At 42.6% G+C, this 20,097-nt stretch overlaps 1 protein-coding gene across 2 annotated transcripts in view; it reads right to left on the minus strand.

Annotated features, from left to right (window-relative positions):
* Positions 1–623: 623 nt before the first annotated feature.
* The window catches only part of LOC137875430 (A disintegrin and metalloproteinase with thrombospondin motifs 2-like), a 105,217-nt gene continuing 85,743 nt past the window's right edge, over positions 624–20,097 (minus strand). Inside the window, exons 5-23 of one of the 2 annotated variants that reach the window (XM_068714639.1) lie at positions 19,010–19,093; positions 17,096–17,252; positions 15,947–16,052; positions 15,475–15,618; positions 14,808–14,940; positions 14,099–14,128; positions 12,820–12,933; positions 12,564–12,709; positions 12,104–12,279; positions 10,170–10,303; positions 9,905–10,028; positions 9,315–9,395; positions 9,042–9,205; positions 8,736–8,892; positions 8,478–8,613; positions 8,073–8,280; positions 7,597–7,726; positions 7,178–7,264; positions 624–3,930 (exon numbers count right to left, since the gene is read on the minus strand). In XM_068714639.1, the coding sequence (XP_068570740.1) occupies positions 1,691–3,930; positions 7,178–7,264; positions 7,597–7,726; positions 8,073–8,280; positions 8,478–8,613; positions 8,736–8,892; positions 9,042–9,205; positions 9,315–9,395; positions 9,905–10,028; positions 10,170–10,303; positions 12,104–12,279; positions 12,564–12,709; positions 12,820–12,933; positions 14,099–14,128; positions 14,808–14,940; positions 15,475–15,618; positions 15,947–16,052; positions 17,096–17,252; positions 19,010–19,093 (4,551 nt within the window). In that variant the 3' untranslated portion in view covers positions 624–1,690. The remainder of the gene's footprint in view (positions 3,931–7,177; positions 7,265–7,596; positions 7,727–8,072; positions 8,281–8,477; positions 8,614–8,735; positions 8,893–9,041; positions 9,206–9,314; positions 9,396–9,904; positions 10,029–10,169; positions 10,304–12,103; positions 12,280–12,563; positions 12,710–12,819; positions 12,934–14,098; positions 14,129–14,807; positions 14,941–15,474; positions 15,619–15,946; positions 16,053–17,095; positions 17,253–19,009; positions 19,094–20,097) is intronic. The other variant, XM_068714640.1, reaches the window with a different exon arrangement.

Here is a 20,097-nt window from a genome sequence, read left to right on the forward strand (position 1 = left end):
GATCTCAGGGGATACAATGATGACTGAAGGTTAGCATTATTGCATCCATGCAGTCCATATTTGCTGCACAGTGGAACCTTTAACTCTCATACCAATTTATTTAACATGAAAGGATTATCGACTAGGGACCCCTGGAATGAGATGACTGGCCCCTAGAGTTGCCCTACCCCGATAGTGTGTGGTACTTTAAATTAGTACCCATGGCAAACATGAACCCAATAAATAGTTCCATCTAATAAAAATGAATAGGCAAAATTTGGTGCTTTTGACAGGGATACTCGGATCCCAATACATTTATATTCTTTAAAAACACTAATTAGAAACAGAAAACAACAATATGAAGTCAATGGAAACAAATTGATAGACAAAATCATACAAAATTGGGTTGATGGAATAATGGGCCTGTGAGAAATGAAAAAAGTCTCTGCGGAGACCTCAGTCGGTAGGATTAAAGTGTGTGGAACAAGAGTGGTGCAGCCACTTTACAGAGGCCAGATGAAGTCAGCTTTGGAAAATGGCTGAAAGGGAAAAGAAGACTGGCTGCAGCCAAAAAGATAAAGCATGATAACTGTTACTGGAACAAAAAGCACACAACACTGACAGTTTGCAAAATACCACAGGCACTTAAACTTTAATAAATATTAAACATTAAGTTCTTTTTCATATGTACAGATATCGTACAGAAAGATCAATGGATGCTTTTGCAGCTTCTGCAAGGTTGAGATGTACCAATAATAACACTTTTACAAAAGAAAACAAACCCCAAAGCTTCATTTGGATAAAGTTAATACAAACAGGCTTGTTTATTTTATTATACTTCTTTTTACATAAATAAATGCACAAGGAACACTGCTTTTAGCAACACTGACATAAAAAACACCGTACTTGACTGACCGTAAAAAAAGAAAAGGAAAAATGCAATCAATATAGTTTTTTCTCCTCACATATTTTGTTTTTCCACCTAATGAGATATCAAAATATATCATCAAAATTCCGGGAAAACCAAATGTTTGGCTATGTCTCTCAACATGCTGCATCTTAACTTCCTGAGAGATGAGAGACCCCATGGTGTCAGACTGGCATTTGTTTTGAAAAAGGCAACACAATCCAAGCAGCGTAAACTTTTCACAATTCAATTAACCCAAAAGGAAAATTGGACTTACCAATAGGGAATGATACATATATCTGTTTGTGGGGAAAGGAGCTGCAGTCCTGGGCTGTAATTTCATATGCAGATGGAGATTTCCAGGCGGTAGATTATGTTGCTCCATAAGTGCTGGTAGGGATAATACCATTTACAAACGTCACAGCTTATCTATACATCATTGACAAATCTGTGACTGTGGGTGGTTTGGAGGGATGAAAGCTTGGATTTGTGTTGTGCGGGCCAAATGTGCAAACTGGATGTACACTTTTCATCCCCTCTGTTTCTCATTGTTGTATTGACACAGGCTTGGCGATTAGCTTTACAATCTGCTTCAATCTGTACTCTAAAGGGCTTTTCTTTATTCAAAGTAACTGTTCAAACATGTGGCCACAATATTCTCTCTCTGCAACAGTCCTGATTGTCATGTTAGTGATATGACAGTTCTTTTGTGTGGATAGGCCTAGAAAGCATCATGGCAGTTCATAGGATTTAAAAAGTCTGTAAATAAAGTGTTCATCTCTGTAAGAGAAATGAGAAGGTCTATCATGCTGCATGGCCTCTCTTCATCCGGAGGAGAAAGTTCCTCTTCTCCTCCAGAAGCTCCTGAATGCGTTTGTTCTTGGTTCTCTCTCGGAAGTTGACTCGACGCTTTGGGATCAGATTGTTCTGGGAAATGTCATTGTCTACGCCGATGATCCTGTTGTATATGACGTCGATAGAGTTGTTCTCACTATTCTCCTCTGGTCTTCGCTGAGGTCTGGTGATGGTTGCGATGGCTGGTTTTTCTGTTGTCAGGGTAATGGTGGTGGGAGGTGAGGTTGTGGCAGGGTCTGAGGTGCTCGTGGGAACAGGGATGGTCACAGGGATATACTCAGACAGGTCCAGCCAGGGCGAGGAAGCGAGGTCCATCATATCTTCACTATCGATAGTTGGGATCACCATGGTGAGGCCATCGTCCAGCACCATGGTGTCACTGACCACTCCCACGTTGCTGTAGGACACTGTGATGTCATCGTCACTGAGAATGGTTCCGCTGGTTACAGTGACATCACCGCTGCTGCTCATTGTGACATCACTATATGGCATGGTTCCGCTAGGCATGTTGACTTCTTCAAAATGAGTGGTTCCAGTCTGTGTAATGAAGTCCCCAGAAGTGATAGGTGTTATCGTTGAAGTATCAGGATACCACAGTGGAGTTTCATCTATAGTTGCTGTTTTGTTATTGATGTAAGTAACATTGATTCTGGACTCAGGCAAAGGTATGCCTGCAGCTGTTGTAACAGTAGTGCTGGATGAGATAGTGGAAGAAAAGTACTCCCTCAGTTGTTCTGAACTTGGAGTGGGGGCTGTGGTATAATATGAAGGCATTGTTTTAAGTGTTGTCTTTTTTGGGTTACTCTTAGTCTTATTCTGATTAACCATGGCATTTTTGGGACCTAGTTTTGGGGTCTTTTGAGGATTTGTCTTTGTTTGTTTTTCCTTTGTAACTTTTGTCTTTGGCTGAATGTTCTTTTTGGGATTGGCCTTTGGGGGAGCCTCCTTTTTAAGCGTGGGTTTGTGTATTTTCTCCGGAGTCTTCTTCACTGGAGGAGTCTTTTTGAGAGTTGTCTTTACAGGGGGAGTCTTTTTAGGAGTAATCTTTGGTGGAGAAGTCTTTTTGGGAGTCTTCTTTTTATGAGTAGTATTTGGTGGAGTAGTCTTGTTGGGAGTAGTCTTTGGGGCAGTAGTGTTATGTTGAGTAGTATTTGGCGAAGTATTGTTGGGTGCAGTAGTCTTTTCGGGAGTCGTCTTTATGGCATTAGTATTTGGTGGAGTAGTATTTTTGGGCGTAGTGTTTAGTGGAGTAGTCTTTTCAGAAGTAGCCTGTTTGGGAGTAGTGTTAGGTGGAGTAGTCTTTTTGGGAGTAGTCTGTTTGGGAGTAGTCTTTTTGGGAGTAATCTTTTTGGGAGTCATCTTTTTGGGAGTTATCTTTTTGGGAGTAATCTTTTTGGGAGTTATCTTTTTGGGAGTAATCTTTTTGGGAGTTGTTTTTTCTGGTCTATTTTTTGGGGTATTCTTTTTTGAAATATCACTTGTTTTCTTTTGGGGATTGATCTTTGGTGGAACATCTTTTCTTGTAGTATTTTTTAATGCAGTATTCTTTTTTGGATTAACCTTTGGTGGAATCACCTTTTTGGGTTTTTTCTTTGGTGGAATCTTTTTGGGCTTGGATTTTAGTGGGGTGTCTGTTTTCGTACTTTTTTCTGTTGGATTTGTCATAGTTGGACTGGTTGTTGCTGGAAGTTGTTGGCCAGTTATAACAGATGTTGCTGGACTATTTGTAGTGCTCTGTAATTGTGTGTTTGTGTTCACGTCTATGTCTGGGACAGGCAGAGATAGGGGATAACCAGTAACACCGGTAGAAGTTGTAATAACTGAGGTCGTTGCCATGGAAAATGTAGTGGGGAGGACAGGAGCACTGGTGGCTGCTGGAGGATGAGTGGTGATCATTTGTGTAGCACTTAGTTGGGAAAGGGTGGAATGAGTAACAGCAGTGGTAGAGGTAGGAGGATGAGTGGTGGTCCAGGGATTGATGTTAGAAGCTGAAATGGTGGTGATGACAACTCTGCTGAGGGTGGATGGAGAAGCACTGGGCAGGATGGATGTGGAGTTGGTGGGAGGTTCTGTAATGGTGACATTGCTGCAGGACTTGCAGCACATGCGCTGGTACTCCGGTAGAGAGCAGTAGCGCTTCAGCACCTCCATACGACAGAACACAGAGCGGTCTCCGTGACAACGCTGGCCTGTGGAGGAGAGAATAGAGAGCTGAGACCGGGTGCAGCCGGCATAGAGACTATGAAGAGGTGAGTGTTATGTGTGTGATTGATATGTCTTTGTATGTGACAGAATGTGCAACAATAAGTATGTGACATTAGTATTAGTCTTTGTGTGTATGTTTGTATATATATATATATATATATATATATATATATATATATATATATAAAGTACATGCATACGTGTGAGTGTGTGTGTGTGTGTGTTGGTTCCACACCATGCAGAGTACAGTAGAAAAGCCAGACCATTAGCAGATGATGCAGAAAGGAAGAGGAGGAAAAACCCAAACATCAAGAGCAGTCATAAGATTAGTCCAGAGCAACTGAAATGGAAAAAGAAGGGTCACCAGTCTTGTGTTGTAAATATAAGTCTGAGATCTGAATTTTTCTAATTTTGATAATTTCTCCATTGCTAAATTTTAATCCTCTACCACGTGACTTGTACCCTTTTTGTACCATGCCAGTAAAAATAACTGTGTTCTACTGGCAATGTTTATAATTTTCTCTGACAGAGGATCTAGCCAGTGAACATTCCTGGTGAGAGAAAGATCACACTTTTCAAAACATTTTTATTGATACAACTTTGCTGTTGAGAATGACAGTAACTGAAACAATGAGATGTACGCCCCCCCTGCTCAATATATAGATATATTCTTTTCTTAAGAAAAATAATTCAACTGTATCGAAAGTTACAAGTTCACAGTCACTTTGGTAAAACACTTCATTACTTGGAAATCAACCAGTCAATCTGTTTATCGATTGAAAAAAACAAAAACATGAAGTACATAAATGATATTTGCTTTTTAAATGAATTACATAATTTCCATGATGATGTAAAAACTGGAATGGCACATTAAGTGTCATATGAAACATTTACAAAACATTAATAAAATTTCCCTGATAAATCAAAGTGCATATAGACGCAGTGCACGTAGTCCATCTGAATGTTTCTTCAACGTTAGCCAAACGTTAGCCAGCCCCACGCAGCAGGCCAGTGAAGCCACAAAACAGTTACCCATAGTATATAATATTATAGAAGAAGATAACAGTCATGAACATTATTAAATACAGTCAACACCAATGTTATATACAGTCGCACTGCTAGGTCTGGCTTGGTCTCATACAGTCCAACTCCAGCAGAAGGAAACCTTGGATAGCTCGCTACATAGTCACAACAGAAATAAGTGATCACAATACAATGACAAGTCTGAAGTGTTTTTTTTTTTTTTCTCGATGCCATATGTGTCGATACCCTAGGCCCTTTGTAAACCCTTCCCAGTAGTCGGACATTGGTCCAACATCACCTTGGTAGGTTTGATGGTTGGCGGGTGTGAGTTTGTTAAGTTGGTTTGAAGCTGCCTCTATTCCGAGTGAAACTTTGAATGAGTAAAGCCATCTCTTTCACAGATAAATGCCATTACATTCAATCCAAGATAAGGCATTGTTCATGTGGTTAATGTTCATCAACATAAAATGATCATCGGACGCTCTCAAATCAAAGTTTATGAGGTATTTCTGTATCTGATCGCAATGTGTAAAAGCCCGAATGATGAAGCTTCCTTACACACACACACACACACACACACACACACAATCAGACAGACATACTTTGACTGACAAGACTAGCATTATCTCATTTAATCACACTTTTGTTAACTCACTCATCCAAACACAAGACACACACGCATGCACACACACACACACACACACACACACACACACACACACACACACACACACACACACACACACACACACACACACACACACACACACAGATGCACCAACTCACACACATGCATACAGGTGAGGGATGCAAATGTGCATGACAAAACGGGATCCTATCCTTAAAGAAAACAAGAAGCGACAGTAAACCACTGATCCATCTGAGAGAATGGAGAGGCAACTAACTGACCAAGTCCTGCATAATATAGGTCTAACTCCTTCCCCCCAAAACACTTTACCGTTATTAAATATTTATCTGTATTTATGTAAAATCAATAAAAAAATACACATAACAGTCAAGGATCTAAGCGATCAATAGCAGTCCAAAGGTTTTAGGCAAATAAGCTACAGCTTATTCTTGGTAAAACGTTATTAATATTATTGTTACTCATATAGATTTAGATTTATAGGTATATATAAATACAAATATATTTATAGATGTATTTGTTTAAAGTCTGCAAGCACAAATAAGCTGCATTTATTGAACTTTAGTATAACAGTCAAAGAGAGGATGGCTGATGATGAGGTGAAATGGGAAGCAACCTCAAGCGGTCAGACTACCCTGTTTATTTTTTATGTGTGTGGTTTTTTTTTTTAAACTAGTCTTTCTTCAAGATCCTTCACCTCACAGTTCCCTCCCCCCAAAATCAGAAGGTTTACTTATGTCACTTCCTGTCCCTGTGCTGAGTTCCTGTCAATCTGAGAATGAAGCGTAGAATGAGACGCCATTCTCCTCCTCGAATGGAACCAGGATGTCAGATGAGCACTTTAGCAAAGATGTCCTCATTGTGACAAGATCACATTCACAATAAAGCTTTCATATTTTTTTTTTAATAACTTTTTTTTCTATATAGATATTTATATACCTTTTCTGTTTATTTTCACACCTGTTTCTCCCCACAATGACAGTGCGCTACAAAAAAGAAAAAAGCGCAGCTGCATCTCAGGAGTGGTAACCCATGACAACACGCAGCTAGCTCGCGCAAAACATGGCCGCCAAATGCAGAGTGGGTCCCCTCACACATGAACGGCTCCTCGACACGTCTCAGGAGGTGCCCGTGAAAACCTGTTCGCCTTGCCACTTCGAATCCTTTTCACATCAAATTTTTTGTTGATCTTTTGAGTTTTCGACTGGCCAGCGGTTACAACACAATGCTCCACAAAGGAGAGAGAGATAGAGAGAGAGAGACAGAGCAAGAGAGAACCAACTAGCACACACAGGAGCCAGAGACCTCCCCCTAGTCAAAGCCGTCTCAGACACACAGAGAGAGAGGCAACATCCCCCCCCCCCAAAAAGAGAAGCGAAAGCTTTGCCACTCGCTCACGGGCGTGGGCACAGGCACGGGCCGTGGGGAAGGTCAGGGGGCCAGCCGGGGCCGGCCCTGCAGAGACAGGAGGACAGAGATGGGCAGGGCCCAGCAGAGGACAAACATGCAGCTGCGGCTGCCGCTGTGGAGGCCAGGCTGGGAACTATAGAGGGAGGTTTTACGTGAGGAGATCTTCGGTAAGTAGGGGTTGGGGCGAGACAGCCACTGGATCAGGATGTTGCCGTTCTTGTTGAGGTCTGACGAGCCCTCTGCAGAGAAAAAAAGGGAGAGAGTGATGCAGTAGTTAAGGTGGGAGGGGAACTCTTTAAATGGATATTGTGATGAAACAAGTGTTTTTTAGCCAGATTATCCAAGGAAAAAACAAAACTCTTCCAAATAAATGTAGTTAAGAACATAAGGGTTTGTTTGTGTTCCCATCATACAGAACTTTTTTTTAACATTGTCAGCTGTTTACTGGCCTTTCTTTTAGCACAATGTTAGTATTGCAGATAGGAATGTTGGCCAAAACTATCAACATTTTAATAAAATGAAATTCTTAAGACTTAAGAATTTGAGTGACTGGAGGTTCCTTAACACTCACTGGGACAAGGATCCAGGCGACAGACTCTGATGGTGTCGGGCTTGCTGTCCAGACACAGGCCGATGGTGTTGTCCCTGGTGTGGCACAGAGCCTGCCTCTGCTGGGTCCCGTTACCACATGACACTGAGCACTGGAGACACAGGACATCGCCAACAAGCACTTTATAACACGTCACCTGGTATATATGGACATAAAATCTGAACAAACACATTTAATGTACATGAATATCATGACATTGTGTTTTTTGTAATCATTTTCCTCGGTTTACAGTAAGAAGTAATTGTGAAGATTACATCATCGGTTTCATTGGAGACTTTTCAACCCTGCCAAGAATACAGTTCTGGGGAAGTCCGATATTTAAACCACTGAGTCTCACAAAAATACCAGCTGTTGGGCTTCAATACAAAAATATCAGTGCAAGTATTTTCCCTGCAAAAAACTAAAAGGGCCTGTTGCCCTATGTTCAGCCTGCGTACCTGCGACCACGGTCCGACTCTCCACTGGGTCGGGCAGGGGTGTCGGTTGCAGGGTCTGCGAGTCTCGGGCCGGTCGTCGTTGCAGTGTTTATTGTGGATGGAGCGTGTGGTGTTGTCATCTGACGGCTGGACACAGCTGACCGTGCGGATTTGCAACCCTGTCTTTCCACATGGTTTGCTGCAGTTCTGCCACTCCTCTGTCACCCAGCTGGAGGACACCACGGGGACAGAGAGAGAGAGAAACAGGAGTTCTGAGGGCATTCAACATGTCAAAATGCTGAAGTAAACAATGAAAGAGGAGGAAAGACCTGCTGAAGGCCTGCTGAATGTAGAAACAGCCTAAAGTTGTCTCTATCACAGCTTTGTTATTTCTTCACAGTTGGTGACATATAATACAATGCATACATGGGTGGGGGGCAGGGCTTCTGGTTGCAGTCTCTGTTGTCTCCTCTAGGTTTCATGTTGGATTTGTTACAGAAGCTCTTGTGGACCATCTTACTGTCAACTTTTCTTCTGCATCCGTATCGCAGGTACTGCTTTCCTACAGCAAGAGGGAATGGAGGATTTTACAAATGTAAGCACCAGAAACATAAAGACAGGCATCACAGTTGATCTCAGAGACTCAACGGTTTCACAGCATGCATTTCCTTTGCTCTACTGTACCTCCGCCGCAAGCCTTGGAGCAGTAGGACCATCTCTTTGGAGCCCACTCATAGGCACTGTCCTCTACCAGCATGTTGTTCTGAATGGCAGAGTCACTGTCCATGTTCATCATGTACTTATAAGACAAATTCACATCCTCATCTCCATGCAATTTCATCTACAAAGAGAAAAAAGTGACAAAAACCAATGAACACTTTAGATAACTGACACCATTTCAGACAAATATATATATAGTGTAATTTGGATTGCTAAATATACTTGTGTATACACAAATTATTCACTATTTTCACTCATTTCAATGTGTACCATGATCAGAATTCCATGTCTGAGAGGACCAGTGGTCTGAAGTGTCTCCTTGTTGTTCTCATTCTGATATTCCCACTCCACGCCCTTTTCTATCACTGAGTGGGATTCTGGGTAATCGTTTTCCCCGTTCAAGAAGAACAGTCCTGATGCCACGTTCTTTACAGCTGTAGATGGGTGAGAATTTTCATTGATTACACTAGTACCACACAAGAATACAACACAATACTACTAATAAACACGCAGGAAAGAAAAACAATGTACAATGTCAAATACCTAAAGTGTGAGAGGTTGCTTTCAGCTCTTGGATCAGTAAGTGTCTCGCTCCTCTGGGGATTTCAAGAACTTTGAGGAAACCTGAAATGAAACAGACACCTAGTTTGTGACGCTGACATCATAAAAATGCTACAGTTTCCCAATGAAAAGCCTCAGCTAATCCCGTAAAGAGCTCTTACTCATTTCAACCAAATATCCCTGCTTACTAGTTAAAACCATTACAGTCTTGACTGTTTTCATCCAACATAAACATTATAAAACATTTTGTGAATTTTGGCGCTGTAATGTAGGTCTGCTCTGACGCCAAAGGTTAGATAATATACTAATAAACATTCGCTCATAGAGTTGGGTTTGACATAACTTGCCAGTGCTTGACTCATGTGGCAACATAATAACTGGACATCTCTACTAATCTTCCTCTAGAGGGCGATGTTTAGCTGAGTATAACTAAACGTGGTGTGCAGACAGTAAAGGAACACTGGACAACTATTTATCCTGTACTAACCAGCGTGATAGACAGCGGCTACATCTGATGCCATGTCTGTCCTACATTTAGATAAGGGTCATTGTCACTTAGAGTGTGTGTTCACCTTGTTTCTTGGCAGTACGTGTGATGGTGTCTTTGAAGGTTTTGCAGCTGGAGCTGTCTCCTCCACACACTCCACACTTGTCCTCCTGCTTTGAGGAGCCAACCACACCGTCACAGCCCACTTTCTGTTCATGAGGACATGGAAAGTTTAACAGATGCAGATCTGACCACAACGCAGCAGCTGTCTTGCTCTCTCTCTCACACACACACACACACACACACACACACACACACACACACACACACACACGCATAACGTCACTCACCTCACACTCCCCGCGCACGCACACACTGTGCGGGTCCTTGTATGAGCAGCGTGTGCCGTCCAGGACCATTCTCTGCATGAAGACCACGTCTCGTGTCTCCTTGGACTGACAATGCAGGTGGCAGCGTTTGTTGGCTGGGAAACAAACACAAAAAAATGACCCAATTGGCACATTTGAGATCCATTTTCATGAGTTCATCTTCACAACCAACATGGGATTACTTTTTATTTTTCTGAATGAGCTCTCCATGAGTCAGCGTGGCGCTCTGTCTCATTGTGTCTGTCTGTGTGACTCATAATACAACTACATGAGCCTCCAGAGACAAAACCTGGCAGTTCATCCCAGTGAGAATGAACACTTCTACTTCATCACGTTTATTACACATGGACATAATCCAGAGACCTTGTTTTATGGTGCTTTGACACTAATAAGCAGGTGGCAGACGTGCTACTGTAGAATTATAATATTTGGAAAAAACACGCTTTTCTCAGTCTGAACTGAGCAGAGTAGCAGAACTGCAGAGGTACAATACATTACCTAGCCTGCATCTATATTTAAGATATGCCATACATTAGCTGCCAATTGATTTTATCTAGCTGCTCCTCACCTTTCAACATTTCAACATGAATATACATTTACAGTGTGGACAAATAAAAAATAATAAACTTAATTTATGAGAACCCTAAAATGTTGTTAGGAGGTCACTTCCTATTTTGCACACTGCTCTATGAGGAGACATCTGATCACATCTGTGAGAAAACAGGAGACAATTTGGTTCTTAGGATTTAATAGACACACCAACAGATAGTGATCGGATGAATCCCTCTAAACAGCTGATTGATCAGCCAAACACACACAGGGCAGCTTTACATTTCGTGTTTCTTTGCTCACGAGTATATTACTATCTGTGTTGACTTGGGAAAACACCTAAATAGAGACAAAAGAACAACAGTGTGTCAAACGTCTCTGAACAAATACTACAATTTCACACTCGGAGCAGACGCACTCTTTCCCCCCCCTCACACTATCTGAATGACAGACCATGGATGGAATTCAATTTCACCTCCCTGTTCACTTTTTTTCTCGCCCCCACACACACACAGAGACACACACACACACACACACACACACACACACACACACACACACACACACACACATCTGTGCTCACACACTAACACACACACTCACGGAAAAGTAATTTGAGACTGAGAAAGCCTTGCTGAAAAATATGGCATTTAGGAATGATAAAAATGGAGAAAAACAATTTAGCAAGGCTCCTCTTAGCGGAGTATGCGTAGCGTGACCTCCAATTACATATGGAGACAGCTCAGCACTTTACTCTAGGGCTGCCCTTTAGTTGGATGATAATTTAATACCTACCAGAAAGGCAGTGACACCTCCACTTAGAGACAGGGTGGGTCTGACAGCCACACACACACTCATTTTAAAAGAGGTTTCAGGTATTAAGTAAAGAACTCTAAGTTTGTCCATATGTGCTAACTGATACATTGATAGAAAAAAGATGTAGGAAGAGAGGGTTAGTGAAGTTCAAGATGACATCAGTGAATGGGTGGAGAGAGAAAAGACGCTGAGTTCAAAGAAGATGGTTTAAGAGATTTACAAAGAGATGGCGTGGTTTTATGGGAGGGCGTAGTCGTAGCTTAAAGCGGTACTCAGCAGGACAGCCAGATGTCAATGACATAACAGAACAACACCTATATATAAATACCCCTCTAAAACCCAACCACATTCAAGAATTATGTGTGTGCTTCCTCTTTTTGGCTTTCATTCGTATTTACAACTTCCATTGTGCATCATGATGTCTGCTCTGTCATTCTCAGGCTGGTATCTTTATTCTGACAGACTCTTTCTGTACCTATTTTTCCACCAAACTACTTCATCCCCTTTTCCATCTGTGGGTGTATACTCACGGTCTGTGTGTTCATAAGGCAGCCAGTGGTGCTTGTTGCTGTGGATTTCAAAGCGGGGGTCCCAAGCGTGGCATTGCTCCTCTCGCGGATCGCTGTAGATATCCTCGCACTCGTTGGTGTCGCACATCTGGAACTGATGAGTCGCCCCCATGCAGGTGCGGCCCCCGTTGGCTGGTCTGAGAGGGTTGCAGGGCACAGGACGAATAATCATTCAAAACTTTGGGCTAGAAATGATACATTTAACTCTTGTACAGATTTTCTTGATCTATGTCAATGAAGCAAATTATCACCTTCAGGAGTTAGTGCAACAAATATAAAAAGTTAACTAGCAAGAACTCATGTCGAGGATGCTTTCTAAAACAAGATCAGAGCTTCAGCTGAATTTAGCACAATTAAGCACAGAATAAAAATGTTGCAATGTCACTGTTTTACACACACACACTGAGAAACAGTTTCATACCTGGGATTGTCACAGTCGCGTGTGCGAAAGTGTACTCCTCCACCACAGGTGCGGGAGCACTGGCCAAACTCACTCCACGTTCCCCAGGTTCCATCTTGCTTTATGATGTCAGGTGTCAACCACATGCATTGGCCTTTAAAGCAGTGCTGCAATGGGCAAAGAATACAAGAGACACAGTTGCTATTTGGACACACTGTGCCATCAAATTATTTTTTTTCAACAGAATATATGTTAATGTACAATAGTGTGTCAATACCTTCCCATTGCCGCACATGGTGCCATCAATGGGCGGTCCTTTCTTGGTCTTGCAGAAGAAGGGATTGTCTGGGTGGCTACACCACAGCTGCTTACATGGGTCAAACGTCCGATACTGCAGGGCACAGAGAGAGAGACTCCTTCTTACAATTAATAGTCCTACTACACAGCACACACACACACACACACACACACACACACACACACACACACACACACACACACATACTGTGCAACAGTCTGGCCTTAAATAATACAAGTCAACCATCATGAGACAGCTGGAATGAGAATAAACACTGAAAATGAAAATAGAGATGAGAAGAAAAATATCACTACAACAATAACCACAACAGTATTATACCCAACAATAACAACATCGACCCTGCACTGTGTCACTGCACTGTACACTACGCTCCACTGAGAAACACACAGCCATTCATGCAAACTAAACCAAAGGATGAGAGAGAGAGAGAGAGAGAGAGAGAGAGAGACAGCCCGTGATTTAATTAGGTCACAAGGGAGGTCAGAGGGCAAAAGGTTGAAAGGCCAAAGGTGAGGTCTCATTGACCTCTAGAATGCCCCTAGACACAGATCAAGGACCAAATTCTCCTCCTTTTCTGATATGAACCACTGATGAGGATACCACCAAACTGACCCGTAGTCCAGTGTCTGAGGGGCCGTGCCCGCCTCCCTCCTTTCCACAGACTTTCATACCCACCATGACCCCCGGGGACCTTTGCAGGTCAGAGTAACAATCAATGGCTAGACAGTGGTAGGTAATAACGAATGACATCAGACTGGAGGATCCTAAAAGCTGAAGTGAAACATGGAAAAACAGCCTCTGTTCTGGCTCAGCCCTTTCCCCTTGGATGGGAAAGACATCTTTCCAATCTTTTCCACTCGTTTATAGTCGTGAGTGTTCCAATATAATGAGGCTCTTCCTGCCAGCGGCGCTGTGATTTAACACAGAGATTTGCAGGAAAAGAGTCAGGATATGGTACGGTTCAACTGTTGAACTGCACCATAGTCCCTGAACCAGTATAGCCACAGTGTTTTTAGGCTTTCAACTGCCACTGTCTCTGGAAATAAGCATTTTAGAATCCTGCAGACTAACGTCCAAAATATGACGATGGATAGAACAGAGAAACAAAGTACAGTAAAAAAAAAAAAGTAAGGAGCAACATTACAAACAATTACGACTTCTGAGGACAAATAGAAAAAGAAAATCTGAGAAAACAAATGACGGGCCACATGTCTTCGGGGAGGTGGGGTTACCTTACCTGCGTTCCTGACTGGCCCGCCTTTTGTAGCTGAGGGGAATGGGTTTGACAAGAAAATAGAGGGTAATCTAGCAATGTGTGCAAAGCCCCTGAATACGCCCTTTGTCAATCTAGCAACAGTGTGCCACAGTGGCTTCACAGTCAAAGAGTGGGTGACAACGGGGAGCTTAGATGCCTGGCGAGATGCTGAAGCTCGTTGTACTGTTTGTGCCAGGCTCATGTAAAGGCACTGTCGTATAAAGGTAAGTGTTAAAATAAATATATCTTTAAATCATATTTAACGTTAACAACACAAAAAAAGAAATAGCTATAAAAAACCATTACCTGCTTTTAAGCAAGATGCCAATCCCACCAGTGGCCGGGAGAGGAAAGCAGAGGACATCAGAAGAATGTGAGCAGCTGTGTATGTGTGACTCTTTCATTACAATGTAGATCAGAGATAGATGATGAAAGTGCTGCGTTCACTTCACAAGGAAAATGTTCAGAGCTCAAGAGTTCCCATACAAATGGATCTTCCACAGGGAAATTCAGCAAATTCTGAACAAACTGAACAGACTGAATTCAAAGTGAGTTTACCCCAACTCTGAAAAACTGCATCATCTCAGGAGATAAAGCGACTGTTGTAGAAGTTGCCGTGAGTATGTTAGTTAGTGTTAGTAAACTAGGACTATGTTAGTAAAGGGACCGTGAGACTATGGGGATCTCTTACCGCGGTGCACATCGTGTAGCCCACACCAAAGTCGAAGCGACACTGTTCATTCATAGAGTAGTGCAAACCAGGAAGCTGAGGCAGAGACGGCCAGTTGTGGTCAAAGGGGTCGTCCCGGAGACAGTCATAGGAACTGCAAAAGGAGTCAAAAAATGGGTTGAAATTTTATTTTCTTTGGTTATTTTCCTTCACGTATTCATGTCATCCTGTAATATTAATTTTGCGGCTGCAACTAACGATTATTTTCATTTTGGATGATTATTATCTTAATGAATAATTTAGTCTATAAAATGCTGATTAATTTTCTGTCGATCAACTAATCAACTACACGGTTTATCTCTTATACACTTATTTAAACCCCTTATTCATTCAAGTGTTTTACCATTAGTATGTGTGTATGAAGCTACCAATTTACCCAAAATAAGCAATTAAAATATATTTAATGGTGTTTCATGAAACCTTAAAATTTAGGCTTTTTCAACTTGGAAACCACCACCATACCATTTTGGCAGAAATACTCGTACACAATAGAATAATTTCTAGGATAACAAAATCCCAGAAAATGACGAGACGCAAACTCTTAAATATTGATGAAAGTCTCAACCTTTAAAATCCCATGTAATGAAATTCTAGTAGGAGTCTGTGTGTGTGTGTGTTTGTGTCTCACTGAAGGTAGCGTCCCAGCTCTTGCATGCTACATCTGGACCAGTGGAAACGGTGGAAGGCAGCTTGCACCAGCGGAGCCATGATGCTGCCCATGTGCACCTCATCTCCACAGCGGTTCCCCTGGCCATCGTGCTCCATCCCCAGCCTGCACACAGAGAGAGGGAGAGAGAGGGAGAGAGAGAGAGAGAGAGAGAGAGAGAGAGAGAGAGAGAGAGAGAGAGAGAGAGAGAGAGAGAGAGAGAAGTGAAGAGAAAGGAGATAAACCAGCGGAGACAGATTGGGAACATGTGGGAGGAGAAGAAGAACAAGTATGGGGAGGGAGGCAGAAGCAATTCTCTCATCAGATATTGACTGAGGTAACCAACGGACCAACATTGTAATAAATCAATACGGTCACATAAGTGACTGCTTTGTTGTCTTTTGCTGTACCATGAGAGCAGGCCTGAAGACTTCATTATGGCAAATGCACTTACACATGTCCGGTCTCGTGTGCCACCACAAAGGCCGAGGAGAAACCGTCCTCATGGTTCAGAGTGCAGCTCCTTACCGGATGGCACATGCCTGTCACTGGGGCGTAACCTAGAGAGGAAGAGAGACCCACTAGTCAAGATTTAAAGACTTACTCTGTTGTACAAAAAAATACTTTGCAACTTAACTTATTTGCTCTTCACCATCAAAAAGACAAGTTTCATTTAAATACATTTCATTGTGTCTTTTTCTTTGTATATTTCCAAAATGCCTATTCACATAATATGCATGATGGAAAAGGAGCAAGACGTAGAAACATGGTGTATTACTTCTCAAAATAAAAAAGGAAGATAGATATATGTTCCATACCCATCAAAAACACACATCAGTGACAGCCCAATAAACATACATATTATTCATTAAGTTCATATTGTCAAATTATTCGATTTGTATTCATTTTCTTAAATTAAATAACATTTGAACAATACTTTAAGTCAGTCTCCCGGCAACTCTTGAATTTGACTCCATATACTGAAATACACATCTGTTTAAATTATGTGAATTCGTGGGATCTGTGAGATGAAATGGATTTGGGTTAACTATACACGCATTTTTACCTTAAATCTGTGACTTATATCTCCAAAGATATGCAAAATATATACTACTTACACATAGCCAAACACACACACACACACACACACACACACACACACACACACACACACACACACACAAATGTGTGCATGTTTGTGTGTCTAATCCTAACCCTAAACCGTCGCCTTCTACCCCTACATATGCCAATCTCCAACTCCCTGTGTGCTTGTCTGTCCTGTACTGCCTTTAATTGTGGGACTGTGGCTGGCCCTGCTCTGCCTATTGATTTTCTGCTGCTGAAGGCTGAGCCCAAGGGCAGCTGAAGGGCTTCTGGATAGCTAGGCCACTGCCTTTAGAGGCCTCTCCCCTGGGCCTGCCTGTTAGCCTGCACTCTGCTGCACAGAAAACCACCAAACCCACGGTGCACTATGCAGCTTCATGAGGCAAAGGCAGGAAGAGGGGAGTTTTCTGTGTGTACTCACGAGTTCAAAGTACTCAAGAAGGCGGGCATGCCGTTTCGATGTATGTACTATATGTTAACCAGTAAGAGTTTAGAATACCCTGCATGCCCGTGGGGCCAAATTCCTGGCGTGTGAGGAAGATGGCGTGATCGTGATACTCAGCGTCCCCCGTGTCCTGCTTCTGCTGCAGGAAGGCCCAGCGACACACGTTCTCCAGACTCTGAGATGGGTTCCCCAGTTCAATCAGACTCATGGACTGGAATAAGAGAGAGGCACACAAGGAAAGAGAGAAGACGGGGTAAAGATTATACAAAAAACAGGGAACTAAACCAGCTTCTTGTTTCAGCTCTGGTACAATAACATTTTATTCAGCCCTGTAGGGGGCAGTGTCACAATGTTATATATTGTCAGCACATCTTGCAAATTGCTGAGGTGTACAACACACACTCACTCCAAGGGATCCACAGTACTCACACAATAATGCTCCTGTAATCTTGATCATTTCAATAATGAATAAGAAACTGAACACAGAGCTGCCTATTAATGAGTTATGCGCTAATAGTCAAAAACGTGTCCAATTACAGAATATTTACTTATGATTAAATGAACAATACCGACACCCACACAAACCCACCCGGATACCAGCAATTCCTTCCATTCACCTTCACCTCTTATCCTCTTCCTCATTAGGATCTCTGCTCCCCTCTCCTTTCTCCCTACATTCTGCTGTACAACTCTTTCCATGTCTCTCTTCCACTGCTACCTTTTTGCCTCACTTTCTGCATTTCCTCCCTGTTTTCACACGCTCACAATGCACAGCTGAATCAAACGGGGAAGACTGTGTGTATTGTGAGTGTGCTGCAGTGAAGACATATGGCCGGCCTCTGCACAGACACCGCTAAGACATAGTAGGTACATGTGTGTGTGTGTGTGTGTGTGTGTGTGTGTTTCATCATGTTCACCGGGTGCTTGTGTGTGTTTCAGTGTGTTTTTATGTTTAAAGATTTGGAATGGTGTGTTGTGTGCACTTGTTGTGTTAGAGAGAGAGAGAGAGTGTGTGTGTGCGTGTGTGTGTGTGTGTGTGTGTGTGTGTGTGTGTGTGTGTGTGGGTGCGCCTGCATTCAGGGTCACATAGCCAATCTGCAGGCTGTCTGGGTGCAGCTCTGTTGCCACGGTAATTGGGGATGATGGACAGCCAGAGCTTTGGCTGAAGCTGCGTAGGGGCTGGCCCAGAATGACCAATGCAGGAGTGTGTGTGTGTGTGTGTGTGTGTGTGTGTGTGTTTCCAGGGATCCACTGGGACTGTAGACATGTAGAGAGGAGAGGAAGAGATAAGGCTACAGCAGCATAAGTGTATCACAGAGCACCTATCCAGCAATAAAATCACTTCTGTGGGGTAATCCCAGCCCTTCTCCATTCCTGCCATCTCGTGCTTTATCTATCTTTTTTTTTCTCTGTCTTCCACCCCACTCTCTTCTTCTCTTCGGCACAGGCAGGAAGATAGAGTTACAGTCAAGAAGAAAAGGATGCTACCCCCGTCGTCCGGTCTCTCTGTTTATGAATGAGGGAGGGCTATCATTGATTGTTTATCTTTGCCTGGACTTCCCATGATTCTGTGCAGCAGCCTACTGGGAGGAAGGCTGATTGCATAACGGGCAGAGTTTCTGTGTGCTTTGGTGCTGAACTGTGAAGGCGTGCGACTTGAAAACACTCCCCTGGGATGCTGCATGCTTTTAGTTCCTCTTTTGCTCAGTCCACTGGAATAACAGGCTCCGGGCATCAGTGCGTGCTGATGAGTGTGTGTGTATGTGTGTGTGTGTCTGTGTGTTTGTTTATGAGTGCGTGTATAGCTGTATGTATGCACTGTATGTACGACTGGGCTGTGCTTACATTAGGTACTTAAAGCAATTGTAGCAAAATCCTAGTATCAGAGATGCTGATAGACAGACAAGAAATCCACTTTTCAGGAAGTGCATCACAGGCGAAGTTTGAGTAGAACTCATCGGGTCTTACCTTGCCGTAGCCCAGCATGATAATCCTCACCAGCACCACATTGATCTGTGCTCCCAAAGACTGGTCATGGTAGATCTCATTCACCTGGAGTCACACAGAAAAACACAAGAAGAATTACAACAATATCTAAACTATTATTTAGAGGGTTTGTAAGTTTTATCTAATATATGTATTAATGGTTGCTTTACAGATCCGTTATAAGCCATTACTTAGGACAATTTTTGAGTTGCTGGCTTGTGATGCTATTAATCCACCAATTAATGCTCATTTAAGTTATTTTCCGCACGTTCTAATAAACTACTAGGTCTGCTGGTATAAATGTTAGTAACTCATAAATAGAAGGTTTTTTATAATAATCCTTCAATTCTAAACAACTCCATTTTAATAAAAAGTTAAAGCTTATAAATTGCTTAAAACAGATTTAGAATCACTAATTAACAATGAATAGTGCAATTTATAAACCTGTTGTAAAGGGTGCAAATATTTGACTAAAGTATCCCACCAGCAACACAGTGATATGAGGTACTAGAAATGAAGAGACAGGCCCCACAAGAGAGAAAAGGAAGTTGAGGAGAGGGCAATGAACTCAGTTTCCCATGAGCACAGATGGAGAGGAGATGAAGGAAGAAAGATGCAAAGGAAGGGAAGAGCCTAATGCAAGGAAACAAGGTAATGTGTGACAAGGGAGATGCAGAGAGCATTATGCTGGCGAAACACACTCACACACACACACAAAAAAAGAGAGAGAAAGAGAAAGAGAAAGAGAGAGAGAAAGAGAGAGACAGAGAGAGAGAGGGGTAAATTGGCGCTGGAGTTGAGGCCTGCTGTCCTCAGTGGCTGTGTGCGGTGCCTAATGAGGCAAAGGGATGTAAAAACAGACAGCTGTAATGAGATGGCTGATGTACACACTGTGGAGAACACACACACACACACACACACACACACACACACACACACACACAAAGAGAGGTACAGAGATGAAGAATGAAATTGCAGACACACCCAGCCAGCGAGAGAAAGGTAGAGAGTTGAGGAATGCTACGAATAGAGACGGAGAGGGAGAGAGACAAGAAGCTGAGCAGAGAGGG

Source organism: Cebidichthys violaceus, unplaced genomic scaffold, assembly GCF_023349555.1.
Source record: "Cebidichthys violaceus isolate CVI_PGR_0920_01 unplaced genomic scaffold, fCebVio1.0.p SCAF_2, whole genome shotgun sequence".
Classification (NCBI taxonomy): Eukaryota; Metazoa; Chordata; class Actinopteri; order Perciformes; family Stichaeidae; genus Cebidichthys; species Cebidichthys violaceus.